General features: G+C 28.0%; 1 protein-coding gene across 1 annotated transcript; it reads left to right on the top strand.

The window, feature by feature from the left end:
- Window positions 1-7,331: 7,331 nt before the first annotated feature.
- LOC114119446 (protein takeout) lies at window positions 7,332-14,865 on the top strand. The gene is made up of 7 exons (XM_050204566.1): window positions 7,332-7,499; window positions 10,274-10,357; window positions 10,679-10,771; window positions 11,857-12,004; window positions 13,490-13,623; window positions 13,709-13,858; window positions 14,163-14,865. Exons 2-7 carry the CDS (start codon window positions 10,276-10,278, stop codon window positions 14,312-14,314), a joined length of 759 nt encoding a protein of 252 aa, XP_050060523.1. The 5' UTR covers window positions 7,332-7,499; window positions 10,274-10,275; the 3' UTR covers window positions 14,315-14,865.
- The last annotated feature ends 1,265 nt before the right edge of the window (window positions 14,866-16,130 follow it).

Here is a 16,130-nt window from a genome sequence, read left to right as displayed (position 1 = left end):
TATATAGGTACCGTTAATTTTAGTTACTATCTATACGTTTTATTTATTCTGTTATTTTAATAGTTAGTTTTATAGTTAACATCTGGGTATTTTCATTTATATCAACTGAAAAAAACACTCTGTAGATGTCTTGTATATACTCTTATATAAGTATAAATTCATAGAATTTTAAATTATAAAATTTGAGTTGATGATAACAGTTAACAATATTATAATATTATGGTTTATAAAAATTGTAAGTATATGTCATAACACTTAACTGTTTGAAGATTCTCGGTAAAATTATATTTTCTACCACGAAAAATAAAAATAAAATATCGACCTAAGCTAATCTGATATTAATATTATCTAATAATTTTTTCTCATTTTAGTTTATTTTCAACAAAACTCGATTGTTTAGGTTGTATAAACTATAGTGGGCATTTCATAATTCCAATGTTTTGGTCTTATACAATTATTGTTTACAGTAGAACGATAACATCTAGTTCAAACCATAGACATTAAACTATAATAATATACGTATTATATCTATGATTTAAAAACATTGAAATAAAAAATAAAATAGCATGCAATTATTGTGTAATACTATCGATCACTTAATGGTTGATATTTATATATATCGTAATATTCAATACGTTTGTAATAAACATTTTAATGAGTTACAGTTGTATGTTGGTGTAATGCCTACATCAAAAATTTAAAATTTTCAAAATATTTTACGTTATCATTTCAAATAAAGTACAAAACGTGTGTTAACAAACCATGATCAATAATTTAAAAAAATAAAAATAAATAATTCCGGAACAGTCAAAAATAGACGACCTAAACATGATTAAGGAAGAATAATTCGTTATAATGATATTTCTTTATGCTGTTTAATAATAATAATATTTATAAACTGTGTACCTAACATTGTGAACATTTTGTTTTTTTGTTATTATTATTTGTTTTATTGTTTGATCATGTATAGCATTGTACAAGTGTTAATAACACCATTGAATAGTTAATTAAATAATATTGTAAAGATATTTAATGACCAGTATAACCTTGACCAGTTCCAAATTAAGAAAATTTCCTAATACTTTTACATATGCAAACAATCCTTCCTCTTATTATAGAGGACGATCCCTATAGAATAGTATAGATGCTTTGTACATAGTATAAATCCTTTAATAGTTAACACTCACTATTCGAAGAGTTGTATTTATTTTTTAAATTTTAAACATACCTTTTTTGAATAATTTATAACAAATAAATAAAGGAAGGATTCCTTACGTATTATACACACAATTCTATATCTTCAAGATGTTTATGTATCTAGACACTTTACATTTATTGACCGTAATCCCTCAATAATTCACATCCGCGTTTTAATTTAATTAATAATTGAGGTCAGTAGTTAAAGTAACTTTTAATATTTAAAAAACATATTTTTATTACCTAGAAATAAAAATAGGGCAACAAATTATTTGTTATTATGCATAAGAGGCTGTCATTAAAATCCTTCGGAATAAAAATGTCAATAACAACCACTCTATACATAACCTAATTCTATAAAAATAGCTATTATATTGCTGTCTAACCTATTTAATACTATTATAATTTAAAATATAAAATAGATAATATTCGTTAAACAGGTAATTGCGTCATGATGAAGTTTAGATCTATTAGCATTAATATTCGGAAACTTCCGGAAAACTTGATATATATATATATATATATATATACATATAGTGTATGGTTTGAGAAGAGATTTCATTGTAAAAAATGTGAATATACTTACACATATCAGTTATTTGGATTTAGGATTAATGTTGGCCAACAAAAGTCTATAGAAATTTAGTCACGGTTACTAATTATCTAGTAATTAAAATGTATGAAGTTACATCTTTATCTATATTATAAAATAATGAAAATAGTAATTTACAATAAATAGAAGCTATTTTTTCTTATTAAGGCGGAGAGTGAAATAAAGCTTTTCTATGTCCTATTTGAACATAAATTCATTAAAACTATCTTCTACTAAACTTCCTACTTAATAAATTAATTTCGATAAAAATTGAAATATAATTTAACCGTGATAGTTTTAAAAATGTGCAACTGATTCAATAATGACCTTTTTAGGTCAGTTATTTTTTTTAGGTTCATAGGTAGTTTCACATTTCACGTTATGTCAATATATATATGTATAAATCTATCTCGTTATAGTAACGTACATGTAGTATATTTAGGTTTAGATACAGTTTTTTCTATTTTAGTTAATTAGAGATAGTATATAATAATTTTATTTTAAATAACATAAAAGTATATTATATCTAAAATAGGTAAATAAAAGAGGCGATGAAATAGACCGTCAAATCTGTAATCAAAAACAAGATCACCGACAATATTTCATTTCATTGGACACCACATAATGACCAAATCGAAAACAATCGTATTTACAAGAAAATAACTATTACACAATATTAATGATAATAATCTGAAATGCTACCGTTTATACAATAACAGTCTGAAATAAGTTGAAAATCTTAAATTTTACACGTATGCAAAATGTTCAAGATAAATCATGCCGATCATTAGTTTATATTATATAAGATGGTTCAATTCAAATATTAAAAAAAATATATATATATCATAAAAATATGGCGATGCATATAGTGTCTCACTTAATACATACTGGGTCAAAAAAATATGGAAATTCCTATTGTACCAACAATTAAAAAGAAAAAAAAAATCATAATTATTTTTAACAAAATAACAAAAAATAATTTTCATTAAAGCTTAAGTTGTATTAATGCTAGTTGTACTTAAATTTTGTTAGCGTTCATCGTTCACGAGAAATAATTTTAGAATAAGTTTTAGTTAAAACTGGCGATACGGAGTTACGAGTTGGGTAGACTTTCAAGTGGAAATATAATAAAGATATGTTGTCTGGGTTATTGTTCAGACCTGTGTCATTTAATTTCGACCGACTATTAAAAATTAACTAAAATTATTACTTCAATAGCTGCGCAATTGGATGATGAATTGCAACGCTCGTGGAATTCGTGTAATTGACGTAGTATTCCTTTTGAAAATAACAACAATCAAAACTTCTTTTAATAAATATTTTTGATGGTGTATACCTTTGTTGGTGTAATAGTATAGTGATCACGTGATATTCTAATTATTTTGTGAAAATAAATAATAAACAAAAAATAATATTTAAATTGTGAAAAACTCAAAATTATTCACTCGATTATAATTTATTGTCGTATACATTAATGTTCCGTTCCTAGTTCGGTTGTATACAAAATATACACTTATAGTATAATAGGTAATTATTATTATGTTCAATTAATTTGTAAAATTCACGGTATTGAACGATGCGATTTTATACATTTCAAATAATGCGGTTTCATTTACTATTGACTTCCAGGTAAAGGACACGATTTAACAAAATTACGTAGGTAGTTATAATTAATTATTAATGTTTAGGAATTATAAACTTATGTTTTTAAAACGTCTATAATAGATTGTCAGAAGTCAATGACTTAATGTTTATATAATACGTATATAATGTTACGAAAATAAATTTAAAACGTTTTCTTCCCTCCGGAAGGCGACTCAACCTACAGATGGACTTTAAAAATCTGTATGGGTAAAATATAACGTATTACACTCACTGTCTTAGAGTCAAATAAAATATTATGTACACTCAATGTGTCGATCATAAATCGAAATAGGCATCAACACGATTTGCTGAAATAACAAGTAACCGATAATTGTAACGAAAACGCAAAAATTATTTACGCGAACGTACATCAGAAAATATGGCTATCTATTAACATTTTTATGATTTTTATTACGCCATGGCGTGCACCTACCTGTTGCGACAGGAACTGTAGTAATTATTGTAGAGGCCATTTACCCATTTTAGGTGTAAATTTAACATATCCGTGATGAATAATATAATTAAATATACACACAAGTATGCGTGTCTTCGATGAATCGTTGATATCATAATAACATATTATTGTCTAGATGACAGAGTATTTTAATTTATTATTTATTTATTTTTTTTCTTTTGCATATAATCATTACGAGAAAACAATACCGGAGACCTTGAACTTGTATTTACATTCCGTTTCTATACGAGCGCGCGTTAAAAATAATTATACTTCTCCTCTTGAATGATGGTTTCTTGTTTCGGGGTCTCGCACCCACTGTCAATCTTACGAAATATTTTTCACGTACTCGCGGTATCCGAACGAAAACGATAAGTTGCTACTGGAAACATATATTATATTTTATACAGCGTGACTAGGCAGAACGCTTTCTTAGAATTCGCTCAAAGACGTTAAATGTGTACCTACTTTATAAGTTTAGTACCCGAAAACATCACTCAAAACACTTACAATGGTAAGCTGTTGTCAACAAATATTTTATCAGTATTTATTTTTTACCTTGAACAAATTATTGTTTGCCGCCCGTGCACCAAAAATATTGGTGTGCGTGTTTAAGTTTTTTATTGTTAAATCAACATGACATTTCGAATCATATAATTACAATACGCCGTTGTAAATTTATAACAAATAATTATTTTTAATTATTTGTCATTAGTACCTATAGAGAAAGAGAGAGTGACTGAGACGAATTTATCCAGCCTGACGACGAAGGTACACTCGTAAACATGTTAACACTTAAATCTCTATCGTATCCGACAACAGGGCGTTTTATGTTAAAACTCTGGGTCGGCCAATATACTCAGTTCAAACTAATAAAAATACACTCTTGGATTTGACTTTTAGATTAAACAATGTTATTGTACACTGTTATTATTTATTAAGTTTCTAAAAACTAATAACCGTTATATGTTTGATTCATCGTTTGAAAATATATAATCAGAAAATCTCTTTAAATTTCAAAAGTCAAAAATTGAAACGCGTTTGTCCGGAAAAATAAACCTCTCAATATTCTTTTACTTTCATACATATTATTAGTATATATTATTATTAATAAAGTTGATACCTAACATGACCACTACCGCGGATGGCAAACGAAAGATTGAAATTTTACTTATCACTTTCCAGCAAGTCACTTATATTCTATATTTACGTAGCGACTAGCCGGAAACATCTGCAGATCGCGTCACGGCTTTTTCCCAAATGCGCGAACCACGCGTTGACTACTTTCTCCAAATGCGTTAACCATACACAGACTTGTAGCGACAATTTAAAGGAGGGGGGATTGCCACATTAAAACCCATTCGTTGTCTCCCTTAGTGGATTTTTGAATTTAAAATTTATTGATTAGGTATATTCCTTCCCAACGAAACGAGTAAACAATTATCTATGTGTGATAAGATGAATTATTTTGAAATTTATAAAATAGCATAACATAATATACAGATGCTTTCATTATAACTTAAGTTTTCATTAATGTCGAAAACTTTTAATTATTTCCTCTTTGATACAATCAATTAATGGTCATATGTTATGGCTATAACTGTGTTTGATACGGAATACGATTGCGCACGTTTGTAGATGTGTTAAAAAATACCTTTAAGAAAAAAAACCCAATTTCGGATAAAATTGTATGCAACGTTGTCAAATGTATTAATTTAACCATATATTCAATAATAATATTCAGTACATGTAAAGTTCTATAATAATTAATAAAAAATAATAAGATATAACGAGAAGAAATGAATAATAGTAAAATAATTAATTAATAATTAAATTCGTCAATAAATTATCTATACTTATAAAATAAATATGGATTTCTGTCTGTCTATCCGGATTGTTTCCATGGCAATGTATATAAAAATGGATCTCTGTTTGTCTGTCTGTCCCGATTGTTTCCATGGTAATAATAATAATTTCTTTCGCACTAATTATTATTGCTATGGAAACAAATAATTAAAATTATTGCCATGAAAACAAATAATAAAAAACAGCGGTGGATTGTATTTTCTATAGATGCGCCGGGAGGCACAGGCAAAACTTTTCTCATTTTTTTTATCAATGAATCAACACAGTAGGTACATCACATTGCCAACAAATTGAAACATATAAGAGGTAGGTTTTTGTAATGGGCTACGAAGTGCACGGGTTCAGCTAGTTTTTCATATTCTGAATTGATTTATGGGATCATTTAGAGAACTTGGAAATAGTGCATACGATTGACTTCTCTCATCATACTTAGTTTTTGAATAATGTCTTTCATTTTGAAATTATAACTTACATTATTTATTAGTTCTTTTGAGTGTAGTTCGCGTTAAAATTCTAACCTTTACTTGTCTTTTACAATTTTTCTGCGATGTTTGTCGTTCTATTACATTAGAATTAGTAACTATGTTTGCGTAATACGTTTTTACTGTACAAAGCTATTTTTGCATTCCGTCTTTATGTGTTCTTACATGACTATACCTATTATCATTTAAAAGAACTTTTTCCTTTTTTGAAATTTAATAAGTTTAATTACGTTTTTCATATTACTAAACGCCGATATAATATACACACGTGTGACGATTAACAACTAACTGAAAGTTAAAAAATACTCAATTATATATCAGAAATAACGAAATTTTGTTACATCTGGTATATTATTGACATTATTATGAATCTTATATCATTAACAATAAACATAGATAATAAAAGCCTAATGGTTATGAAAAAACATAAAGTATTCATACATTATTTCTAGTTCACTCGTATATGTTATGGTATATACTGGTATGAAAATCGACTAGGTATAACGTTTTATAATTCATACGCAATCGTGTAGTTAAAAACAAAGTAAAATCGTACGCAATCGTGTAGCTTAAAAAGGTATCACTGATAACTAACGTATGCAATTATTGTGTTTTACCTTTTATATAAAAATGAAACAAAAGATTGTCAAAACTCACAACTACCTACTAGTTTTCAGTATTTTTACTTTCTCAAAATTCAAATTCCCTACCATATTTGATCTGAAACCTTTACAAAAATAGCATTACACAGTACCTACTTTAATATATATTATATTACATAGGTAACACTTTGTTATCATAGGTTTCCGGTATTGCGACGGTACGATGATGATAATCATCAACGATATCGTTCGTTATTCATCCGATGATAGAAAAACAATAAGAATAAAAGAAACATTTAAAATAAAATAATTTTTCTTCGAGTGTTCTCCAAGGAGCGTTCGACATCGTCCGACCGTTCGTCCGTCCACCCGACACAAGTCATGACGTCCGCTGGAATGTTGGTGCGGTGGGGGTGCAGAGGAACAGCTAACCGGTCTTCGGACGGACGAATCTCCCCCACACGGTCCGAGCGAGCACCGAGTTATTAAAAGACTTGACGGGCCACCGTCGAGTTGCAGTCAAGTCCAAACGCGGCGGACACACGCACACCGATCAATCTATATAATATCCTGCGATATCCTTCGGCGACGGGCCATTTACAAGTGCGTCGCAGGACACTCGCTACAATATACGCGAATTTCGAGGATTTTTCGCTTGACCGGTAAGCCAGACGACGACGTGACGTATTGTATATTATATATATGACTAATACCAACTAAATAACGAACAATTTGACAATAGAATCTAATTAAATTTCCACTAAACATTATTTTTTTATATATATGCTGTTAGTTTATATATAATTACTATACAATTTGCACAATGTACAAAAAATCACGAATTAAAATTGCGATCAATGGTAGTTTTTTTCGGGTCACCAAGGGCAACTTGAGACATTTAGCCCCAAAAATATATTGCAGCAGAAACGTAAATAAATTGTATCATTTCTTTTCACTTAAAAAAAAATGTAATATAACGGCGCAATATGGGTACTTCATATACTTATAAGTTTCAATAGGCTATATTATGATAAATAACAATATTATATTTTTATTTTTAAAATACTTCTAGTTTACTTTATCACAGCTACTCTATAAGATTTTCATAAACAAATTTTCATTTAATTGAAATAAAAAAAGTTCAAAATTTAGCTCAATCGTTTGATAGACAACAATTTGTACAATCGTATTTCAATACATATAGTGACTTGATGTTGTATATGTATATATTCTGATAATGCGGTTAGTTCTGTCAAATGATAGATTATTATGTTATTATGTTTGGTATACAACCCTAAGTATGCATTTATTTATTTTAAATAGTTGTCGAAAGAAGCTCTTTCGAAGTTTATTTGAATTTTAAAGTTATGCTATCATTATTATTAATATAAATTAATAAATAATATTAAAAATAGATGATAAATGAACTACACAATAAGCTGCAAATCAAACAGTTTTTATATTTTATTAAATTTAGTTAGATTTTATTTCAACAAAAAAATTTGTACTGTTACTTGTAAATATAAAACTTAATATGTTATAGTCTATAACTTATAGATGTTTATTTTGAAATCATAAAAAAAAAAAAATTAAATTGAAAATAAAATAATTACATTTTTAAAATCTTTATTATTCAAAATTAGGGACTATTTCAATTGTAATAGGTATTCATGTGTTATTTTATCTATATTATAATAATTATTATACTTGATAGATAAAAACAAAATACAGTGGAAAAGTTGTCATTTGATTTAAAATAACACATTATAATCATTACATTTTATGTTATAAATTATTTGTAAAACAAGTTTTAAGTTGTTAGTGTCTAGCACAAGTAACTGTAATAATAAACCTTTTTCCTTTAAGTTATTTACGTAACTGAGTATTAAATTATTAAAAATGCATATTTAAAGTTAATAATATTTTAGCTGTTGTATAACACGTATATTAATAAAACAGCAGGATAACTCAAACTGTTACTTTAATAATATTATTTTATACGTGTTTATACGTACCTGATTTGAAACTTATTTATATACATTTTTAAAGAAATTGAAATTCTCTCTTGAACATTTTTAAACAGCAAACCGTTTAAAACATAACATACACTACTACCTTTACATGTTGTTAGTCATATAAAGTTTAATGACTTTTTTGAATGATGCACATGGAAAATAGATAGTGCATTTTTTATATCAACACTTAATATGTATGACATATTGACGTGTCATAAGATATAAATAATGTATCATTTATCTTTACGAATATTAATTAGAATGATCAGTGTGACTGTGTAAAATCAAGGTTGTCACGAAAATGAATCGTCCTTACTTGAAATTTTGAATTTTCTATGCAAGTGTATAGTGTAGTAAAGTAGTAATATTATGATATTCTTTAAACTCGATGTCTTGTGGAAGTTGTCCCTGTTGTTTCAAATGTTTTTCGTATTTTCTTGTTCGTTTATTGCTAGCATACACTTCTAAAATCTCACGATTCAATGGCATTGAACCAAGTCGGGTTATATGCGCATGACCTTAAACGGTCACCGGGTCGTCTGCAGCATCTTAAACAGGTCGGTGATGAACTATCATACACACATCTAATACAAACTACGCATCAGGTGTAAATCATAAAGGCACTGCGTTATATTGGCATTATATTGTATCTGTATGAAAAAAAAAAAACATTTTTATAAGCAAACGCTCAACTATTTTTATTTTATGAATTTAAATTTAAACCGTTAAAAATTGATTTACCTTTATTTATGTACTTTTGTAGAGGTAAAACATTATAATCGTCAACATTTCATACATAATTATAGTTTAATAATCGTATATGATATCTTATACTATCGATTAAAAAATATAATAACAATTCATCTTATACGCGTAATAACCACGGTTATCTACACCAGATAACCGTGGTTATAACGCATAAATGAAATATTTATTAATTTATTATATTTAAATCTTTAAATTTTTATTCAACTTAAAATTTTACATTTTTTTATTGCACACATAATCTGTGATATCAAAGTGTCTATTGTATTTTGAAAATATATAGTTATAATAGCTATGTATAATTGTATAGTTATACAAATAGTTAAATTCAATTTGTATATATTGGTATACGTATAATTAACACATGATAAAAACTGTTAACCACTTTATTTTAAATATACTAAAAATATTGTAGAACAATATTTTTTATTCGGAGCTATTCAAAACGTTAACATATTTTGTTTACTTTAATTTGTGCGAAAGCGTATAAAATTATCTTAGACATAAACACTTTAAGTGCAGTACAATTATGCATATTTTTGATAAAAAAAAAACAATATTTATAAACCCTGCTGTTATTGATATAATACGTACTTTTTTTTATATAATATCATTATTGCATGAGGATAATTGAATATAATTTTTTTTTTTTTTAGAAATGCATATCACTTTGCACTTGGCATTAGCCGCAATAATTGGCTTTGGACTTTCCGAAGCCCGGCAACAGGAACATGACATAGGTAAGACTGTTTTTAAATTATAATTGTAGGTACCTACCAATTTCAACTGATTTTAATCATTCTAAATTCTAATGTTCTGTGAATAGTGATTATTGATTATTAATTAGTTTATATTATTTCATAAATTGAATTGAAATAAATACGTATATATATATATTTAAATATTATTGTCCCTTTTAAACAAATTTTAATCGTAATGATTAACGATCCTAATGATTTAACGTTTTATGACTGCCCCAAATCATAATATGGTAAAATTAATGACGATTGTTAATTATTAATAATAAAATAATTGATGGATTTGCTTTGTTTGTATTGCAGCTTATTACATTCATCCGTGCCAAAAGTCAGCCCCAAACGTAAATGAATGTTTGACCTATTCAGCCAACCATTTGGCTATGCATTTCAGGAAAGGTGAGTTTTCGCATTGAGATAAATTATCGAGTACTAAAAGTGTAGATCGCGAGCTACCTGCATAATTATCTTGTAGTTTTGGCGAGACGAAGTGTTATGAATTTCAGCCGAAGCGTCGTTTTTTTTTTTAGTACTATAAAGTAGTAAGGAGTAACTACTCCGGCACATTATTGTAACGAGGGCGTATAATGCGTATTTAATTATTTTAAATAGGTAAAAGTGACCCGTAGCGACTTTCTCAAAACTCAACAAATTGTTAGGCACTAACTGGCCATGATAACGGTAGGTGAAACTCGTACCGACACAGAATTCGCACGTGAAGAAAACCACCAAAATGCGTATAGCATAATATTATAATATCACGTATTTCGTATTTACCTGGATCGACCTAGTATCGAAGTATGTCGATGACGGGCTTATACACATTTTAATTTTTCCGTAAAAAACATGAAATATATTATAATATATGTTAAGACCAACGGGTTTCGAGCGCGGACAACGGTGCCGTTTGTACTCGTCATATTATTATATCATATTATGTTCTATACGCGCTATAACTTTGCACTGTACAATAAAGTATAATATCGTACGAGTGACGATTCGGCGCCGCCGACGGCGACGACGACGACGTTCTTTTTTTTTCGATGTACGTACCTATAATTATTAAATAGGTATAATACGCAATACACGATGACGTTATGTGGGCGAAACGAAAACCGAACCGCGGAAAACGGCGATCGGTCGACAAAAGTCCGTCCACTGCGGAATTCATCGCACGCGTGGCGACGGTCCGACGTTTTTTTCCTCTCCATAAATTCCGCTCACGTATAATCGTAAACCCTCTTGCATGCCGATTGAGTTTTGTGCCGTTCGGTGACACGCGCAATACATTGGGTATACTGAATATTATATTATTGTTGTTCACGATTATGGTTGGGCAAACGCCATTCGCTCTATAGGTTATAACCTTATACATTATAATATGCCTCACTGGGTCAGACGAGTTTCCAATGACTTTGTTTTGTATGTGATGTGTATACAACACTAATAATGTACGCGACGTCTAACCGTTTGTTGGTCCGCAGGAATTCCCGAGCTGGGCATCGAAGAGGTGGAACCCATCGTGATCGACGAAATCAATTTGTCGCTGGGTTCCGGACCGGACGGGTACAGGGCCACGTTCAAAGACATCCAAGCGTACGGCGTCAGCAACCTGACCGTCAACCAAGTCAGGTAAACCCCCGAAAGTCGACCGTCGAAATCAGACGTATTATTATCGTTTTTATATACCACCGTGTGCGGCGGACGTTGATATTAAAATATAATACTTATATAACGCTACACGATTTTCGTGAACTGACCAATGCCAATGCCAATGCCAAAAATATTATAATCGTTTACGTGTTTTCGGCGTTCTAAAACGCAAAAAGTCGGAACTATAATAATATTAATAATATTATATCACGTCGGAATAACCATGACCGGATGGGATATTATTCAATTATCGAAAACCGACGACGTATAATAATGTTAATTTTATTTCATAATACCGCGTATGAGCGATACATAATTTAGCGTATAATATCCCGTCGTGTTGTCACTGCTTCGGATGAATCGAAGTGGAAACGAATAAACGATACAGTATAATGTCATATTATATTAAATCGGTTAGCGCAGATAATGATGTCAATTATTATGTCTCCGCATGTTTCTGTGTATACTTGGTTCGTAAGTATGAACGCGATTTTGCGACGCAAATTTACGCCACGACAGGCAAAAACTGTGCGAATCGATATTATTTTATTCTCCGATTGTCCGTCCGTATTCGTATTGCTGATTTTATTTTATGTTTAACACAAATTGTTTTGCAAAACGAGAACTATACGATATAGTCGCAACAAAAAACAGTCCATTTTTAAACCGTGTGTAAAACATTTTCTCAGAAACAAGTAATCATACGTGTCATTGTATACTTATTATAGTAATTTTATTATTAGTGGTACTAAGTAAGAATATCATATATATTTACTAAGCATAAACGCCGTAAATATTTTTTATAGATATAGGTACGGCATTTTTTCTTAATATTTCCATGTTATATTCGAGTTACGGCGTTGTTTTCTGAAGCGACTGTAATATTATATAATTGTGAATATTAATAGCTTATAAATTGTTATCATTTGGAAAGTTTATTGTTTTGTTACTTATAAGTCATCTTATAATAATTTTATCTTATTTCGATTGTAAATTATTTGTTAGTGAATTCGCGATAGTTGAAGAGAACGTTATTATTTGTATAATAGGTAGGTAGGTACTATAACTTACTTATGGCACTTCGCTTTAGTAAATACAAGTATTATATAGGTCTTGTATGTTGCTAAGTAATAACATAAAAATAACTTTAAATTCATATAATAAGTCAATAATACTATTTTATTATTATTTTATTACATTCCTCGTCAGATATTTAAATGTACCTATTAAATTAAAATCTAAATTTAGCGGTCAAGCAATAATTTCTGCCGTTACTTTAAAATTTTAATTATTTATTTAACATTATCTAAAATAATTTTTTAACACCGGGAAAAAAATAATAAACATTTTAATTGTCTAAATATTGATGCTAGGTTGTTATAAACTTTTGTTTTTATGTTAGATTCGTTTTAAAAAAATACATCAAAAATATTATTATATTATATGCATATTTTTGTTTTGTAGATCTGATCTAAATTCACTGCAATTCCAACTCACCTTCTCAATCCCAAAAATTTCAGCTGTTGCACATTATAGAAGTTCGGGAGTTCTTATTATGGTTCAAGCTACCGGTGGTGGTGAATACTGGGGTGAATACGGTAAGCAACTCACAACCAGAAAAAATAATACTTTTATCAAACATATATTATCTAGCATAACCTTATTGTATTATTTTTTATACAGAGGGAGTTAAAGCCAAAGTCTACATCAAGGCCAGTGAAGTAGAACGTAACTCTCAAAAATTCTTGCATTTAGAAGATTTGAAAATGGACTTTAGCGTTAAAGACATTCAAATGGGCATCAAGAATGTTCACAACGGAAATGCTGTTTTAGGTAAAAGCGATATTTCAGTTATGAAATCATTTTTTTTACCCGATAAAATACTAAGATAAATACATTGTAACATAATTACATAGATTGATAAATTTTAATACTTATTTTGTAGATAGTACCTACTGTATACTTAGTATATTAACATTTTTTTATTCTTTCTTAAAAAAATTAACAACTGATCGGACGTATAAATGATATATTTATTCTGATAAACATGAATTATAAGTAAATTTAGTAATATTAGTAATAATATACGTTACCAATAAAGCTAATTCATCTACGTTTTATGTACTTATTTTAATAGAAGCCGCATTGAACTTGTTCATCAATTCAAACTCACAAGAATTGCTCAAGGAAATGAAGCCACACATCAAAAAGAAGCTCATGGTTGCAATGAAAACATTTATCGATAACTTATTCAGCAGAGTACCGTATGACAGTTGGGTCATCCAATAAGACTCGGACCCAGCATCCGAAAGGCGTCCGACTGATTGTTACTTCGTGCTAATGTAGTTTCCGAAATGGAAATGCTTCTCTTTGCACTCTGAAACGCTCAATAATATGTCGAGTGCAATATAATTTATAATTTATCACATAATATATTTTTTTGTATAATGTTATTTTAAATATGTATGACCTATAAATTGTGTATAAAAGACACATAAAAAAAAATCACAAATGCTTGATCTCGTCTGCACATTTATTTGTATTATGTATCAAAAGCGTAAACGTGTCTTGTACGCATTGAATATCAAGCATTTATTTTAAAACACATTATTGTGATCCGCTTTTTTATTTTTGTATATTAAACATTTAGTCTTATACACTGTAAAACAAACTACTTAAATCTTATGCTTAGAACCAATCCGAGATTATAGTTGTATAATTTCAATATCCGTTAAAATGAATTACGAGCAATTGTTAATTTTTTTTTCAATAATTGTTTTTCTTTATTGTATGTTCCTTTTCTTATTATGGCCAAATAAAATAAAATCATTATAAATAAATATATATTTTTTTTTATCATAGTTTGTATAGATGAAATACAGTATAATATTATGTAGAGTTGTATTTGCTTGTCTACAAAACACTCAGTATTGATATACAATTATTTAGCACCTAAAAGCATTGATTTTATAAAATAAAATACAAAATTGTTCAAAAACTGCAGTTGCAGAATATTGAAGCCTACAAAAATATTAACTATATAATTTATTATTATTATTGTTAAGGATTGTTAAATATATATATACATATATGTATATTATATTTAGGTACATTTAGTTTCTGAAAAATTGTTTGTCACTGAATTCAAATCATTGTATAGGAACCTTGTTTCGGTTCTGTACTTTAAATTTAACAGTTATATATTTATTAATTATTACAGTAGACAGATTTCAAATAGGGAGTCATACTTCACATTTTAGAAATATTTAAATATTATTATTATTATTATTATTTGAAATATTATATACATTTTATATTATTTGCATAATATCGTGGATATACCTTAATATTGTTTTATCAATGAATACCTAAAACAAAACAATTACAATACACATTCATCTTTCACCTCATTGCAAGAAAAAAATTGTTCTTTAGCTATTTTACTAGTAAATTATCTTATATATTAAATAAAACGAAACATACAAACTGTGATGTACTGATAAAGAGAGTAATATTAGTATCTAGTAGTGCATTATTTCTAAGTATTATAAATTATTATTATTTACTATATTATACTTATATAATATTATATTAAAATTGTTTCTTCCATACTTCCATTTAGATGGGTACGATCAATTTAATCATACCTGTTATTTGTTAATTAACTATTATTAAGAATTTTCATAAAATATATTAACGTACCTACGTGTAATGAATTACTGATGATTTTACTGGTTAGGACTTGGAAGCCTATTTGTTAAACTTTTTTAATTATCTAAACATTAAAAATAACTTTAACAAAAGAATACAGATAAAATCTCATAGTATTTTAATTTAAAAATCGTCAATAAAATACAACTAAGCTTATTTTATTTTATTCTATAATAATAGGTAACCGTCGATAATAGTTTATTTTTATATATTCTATTTTATTCATTTAGGAACAATTCGCTAATTATTAAACTTTATTTAATCACTTTTTAACAATTTAACTACTTACTATTAAAGAAACAGATTATATAAAAACATTTTTTCTTTAAATGATTCAATTATTGTAGTCAGAACTATTAAAAATGGTTTGGTCAAAATGTAATGTAAAATAAAG

The sequence above is a fragment of the Aphis gossypii genome, chromosome 3 (assembly GCF_020184175.1).
Source record: "Aphis gossypii isolate Hap1 chromosome 3, ASM2018417v2, whole genome shotgun sequence".
In the NCBI taxonomy this organism is placed as follows: Eukaryota; Metazoa; Arthropoda; class Insecta; order Hemiptera; family Aphididae; genus Aphis; species Aphis gossypii.
The sequence above is the reverse complement of the archived record's forward strand: the minus strand, read 5'-3'. Positions and strand labels throughout refer to the sequence as shown.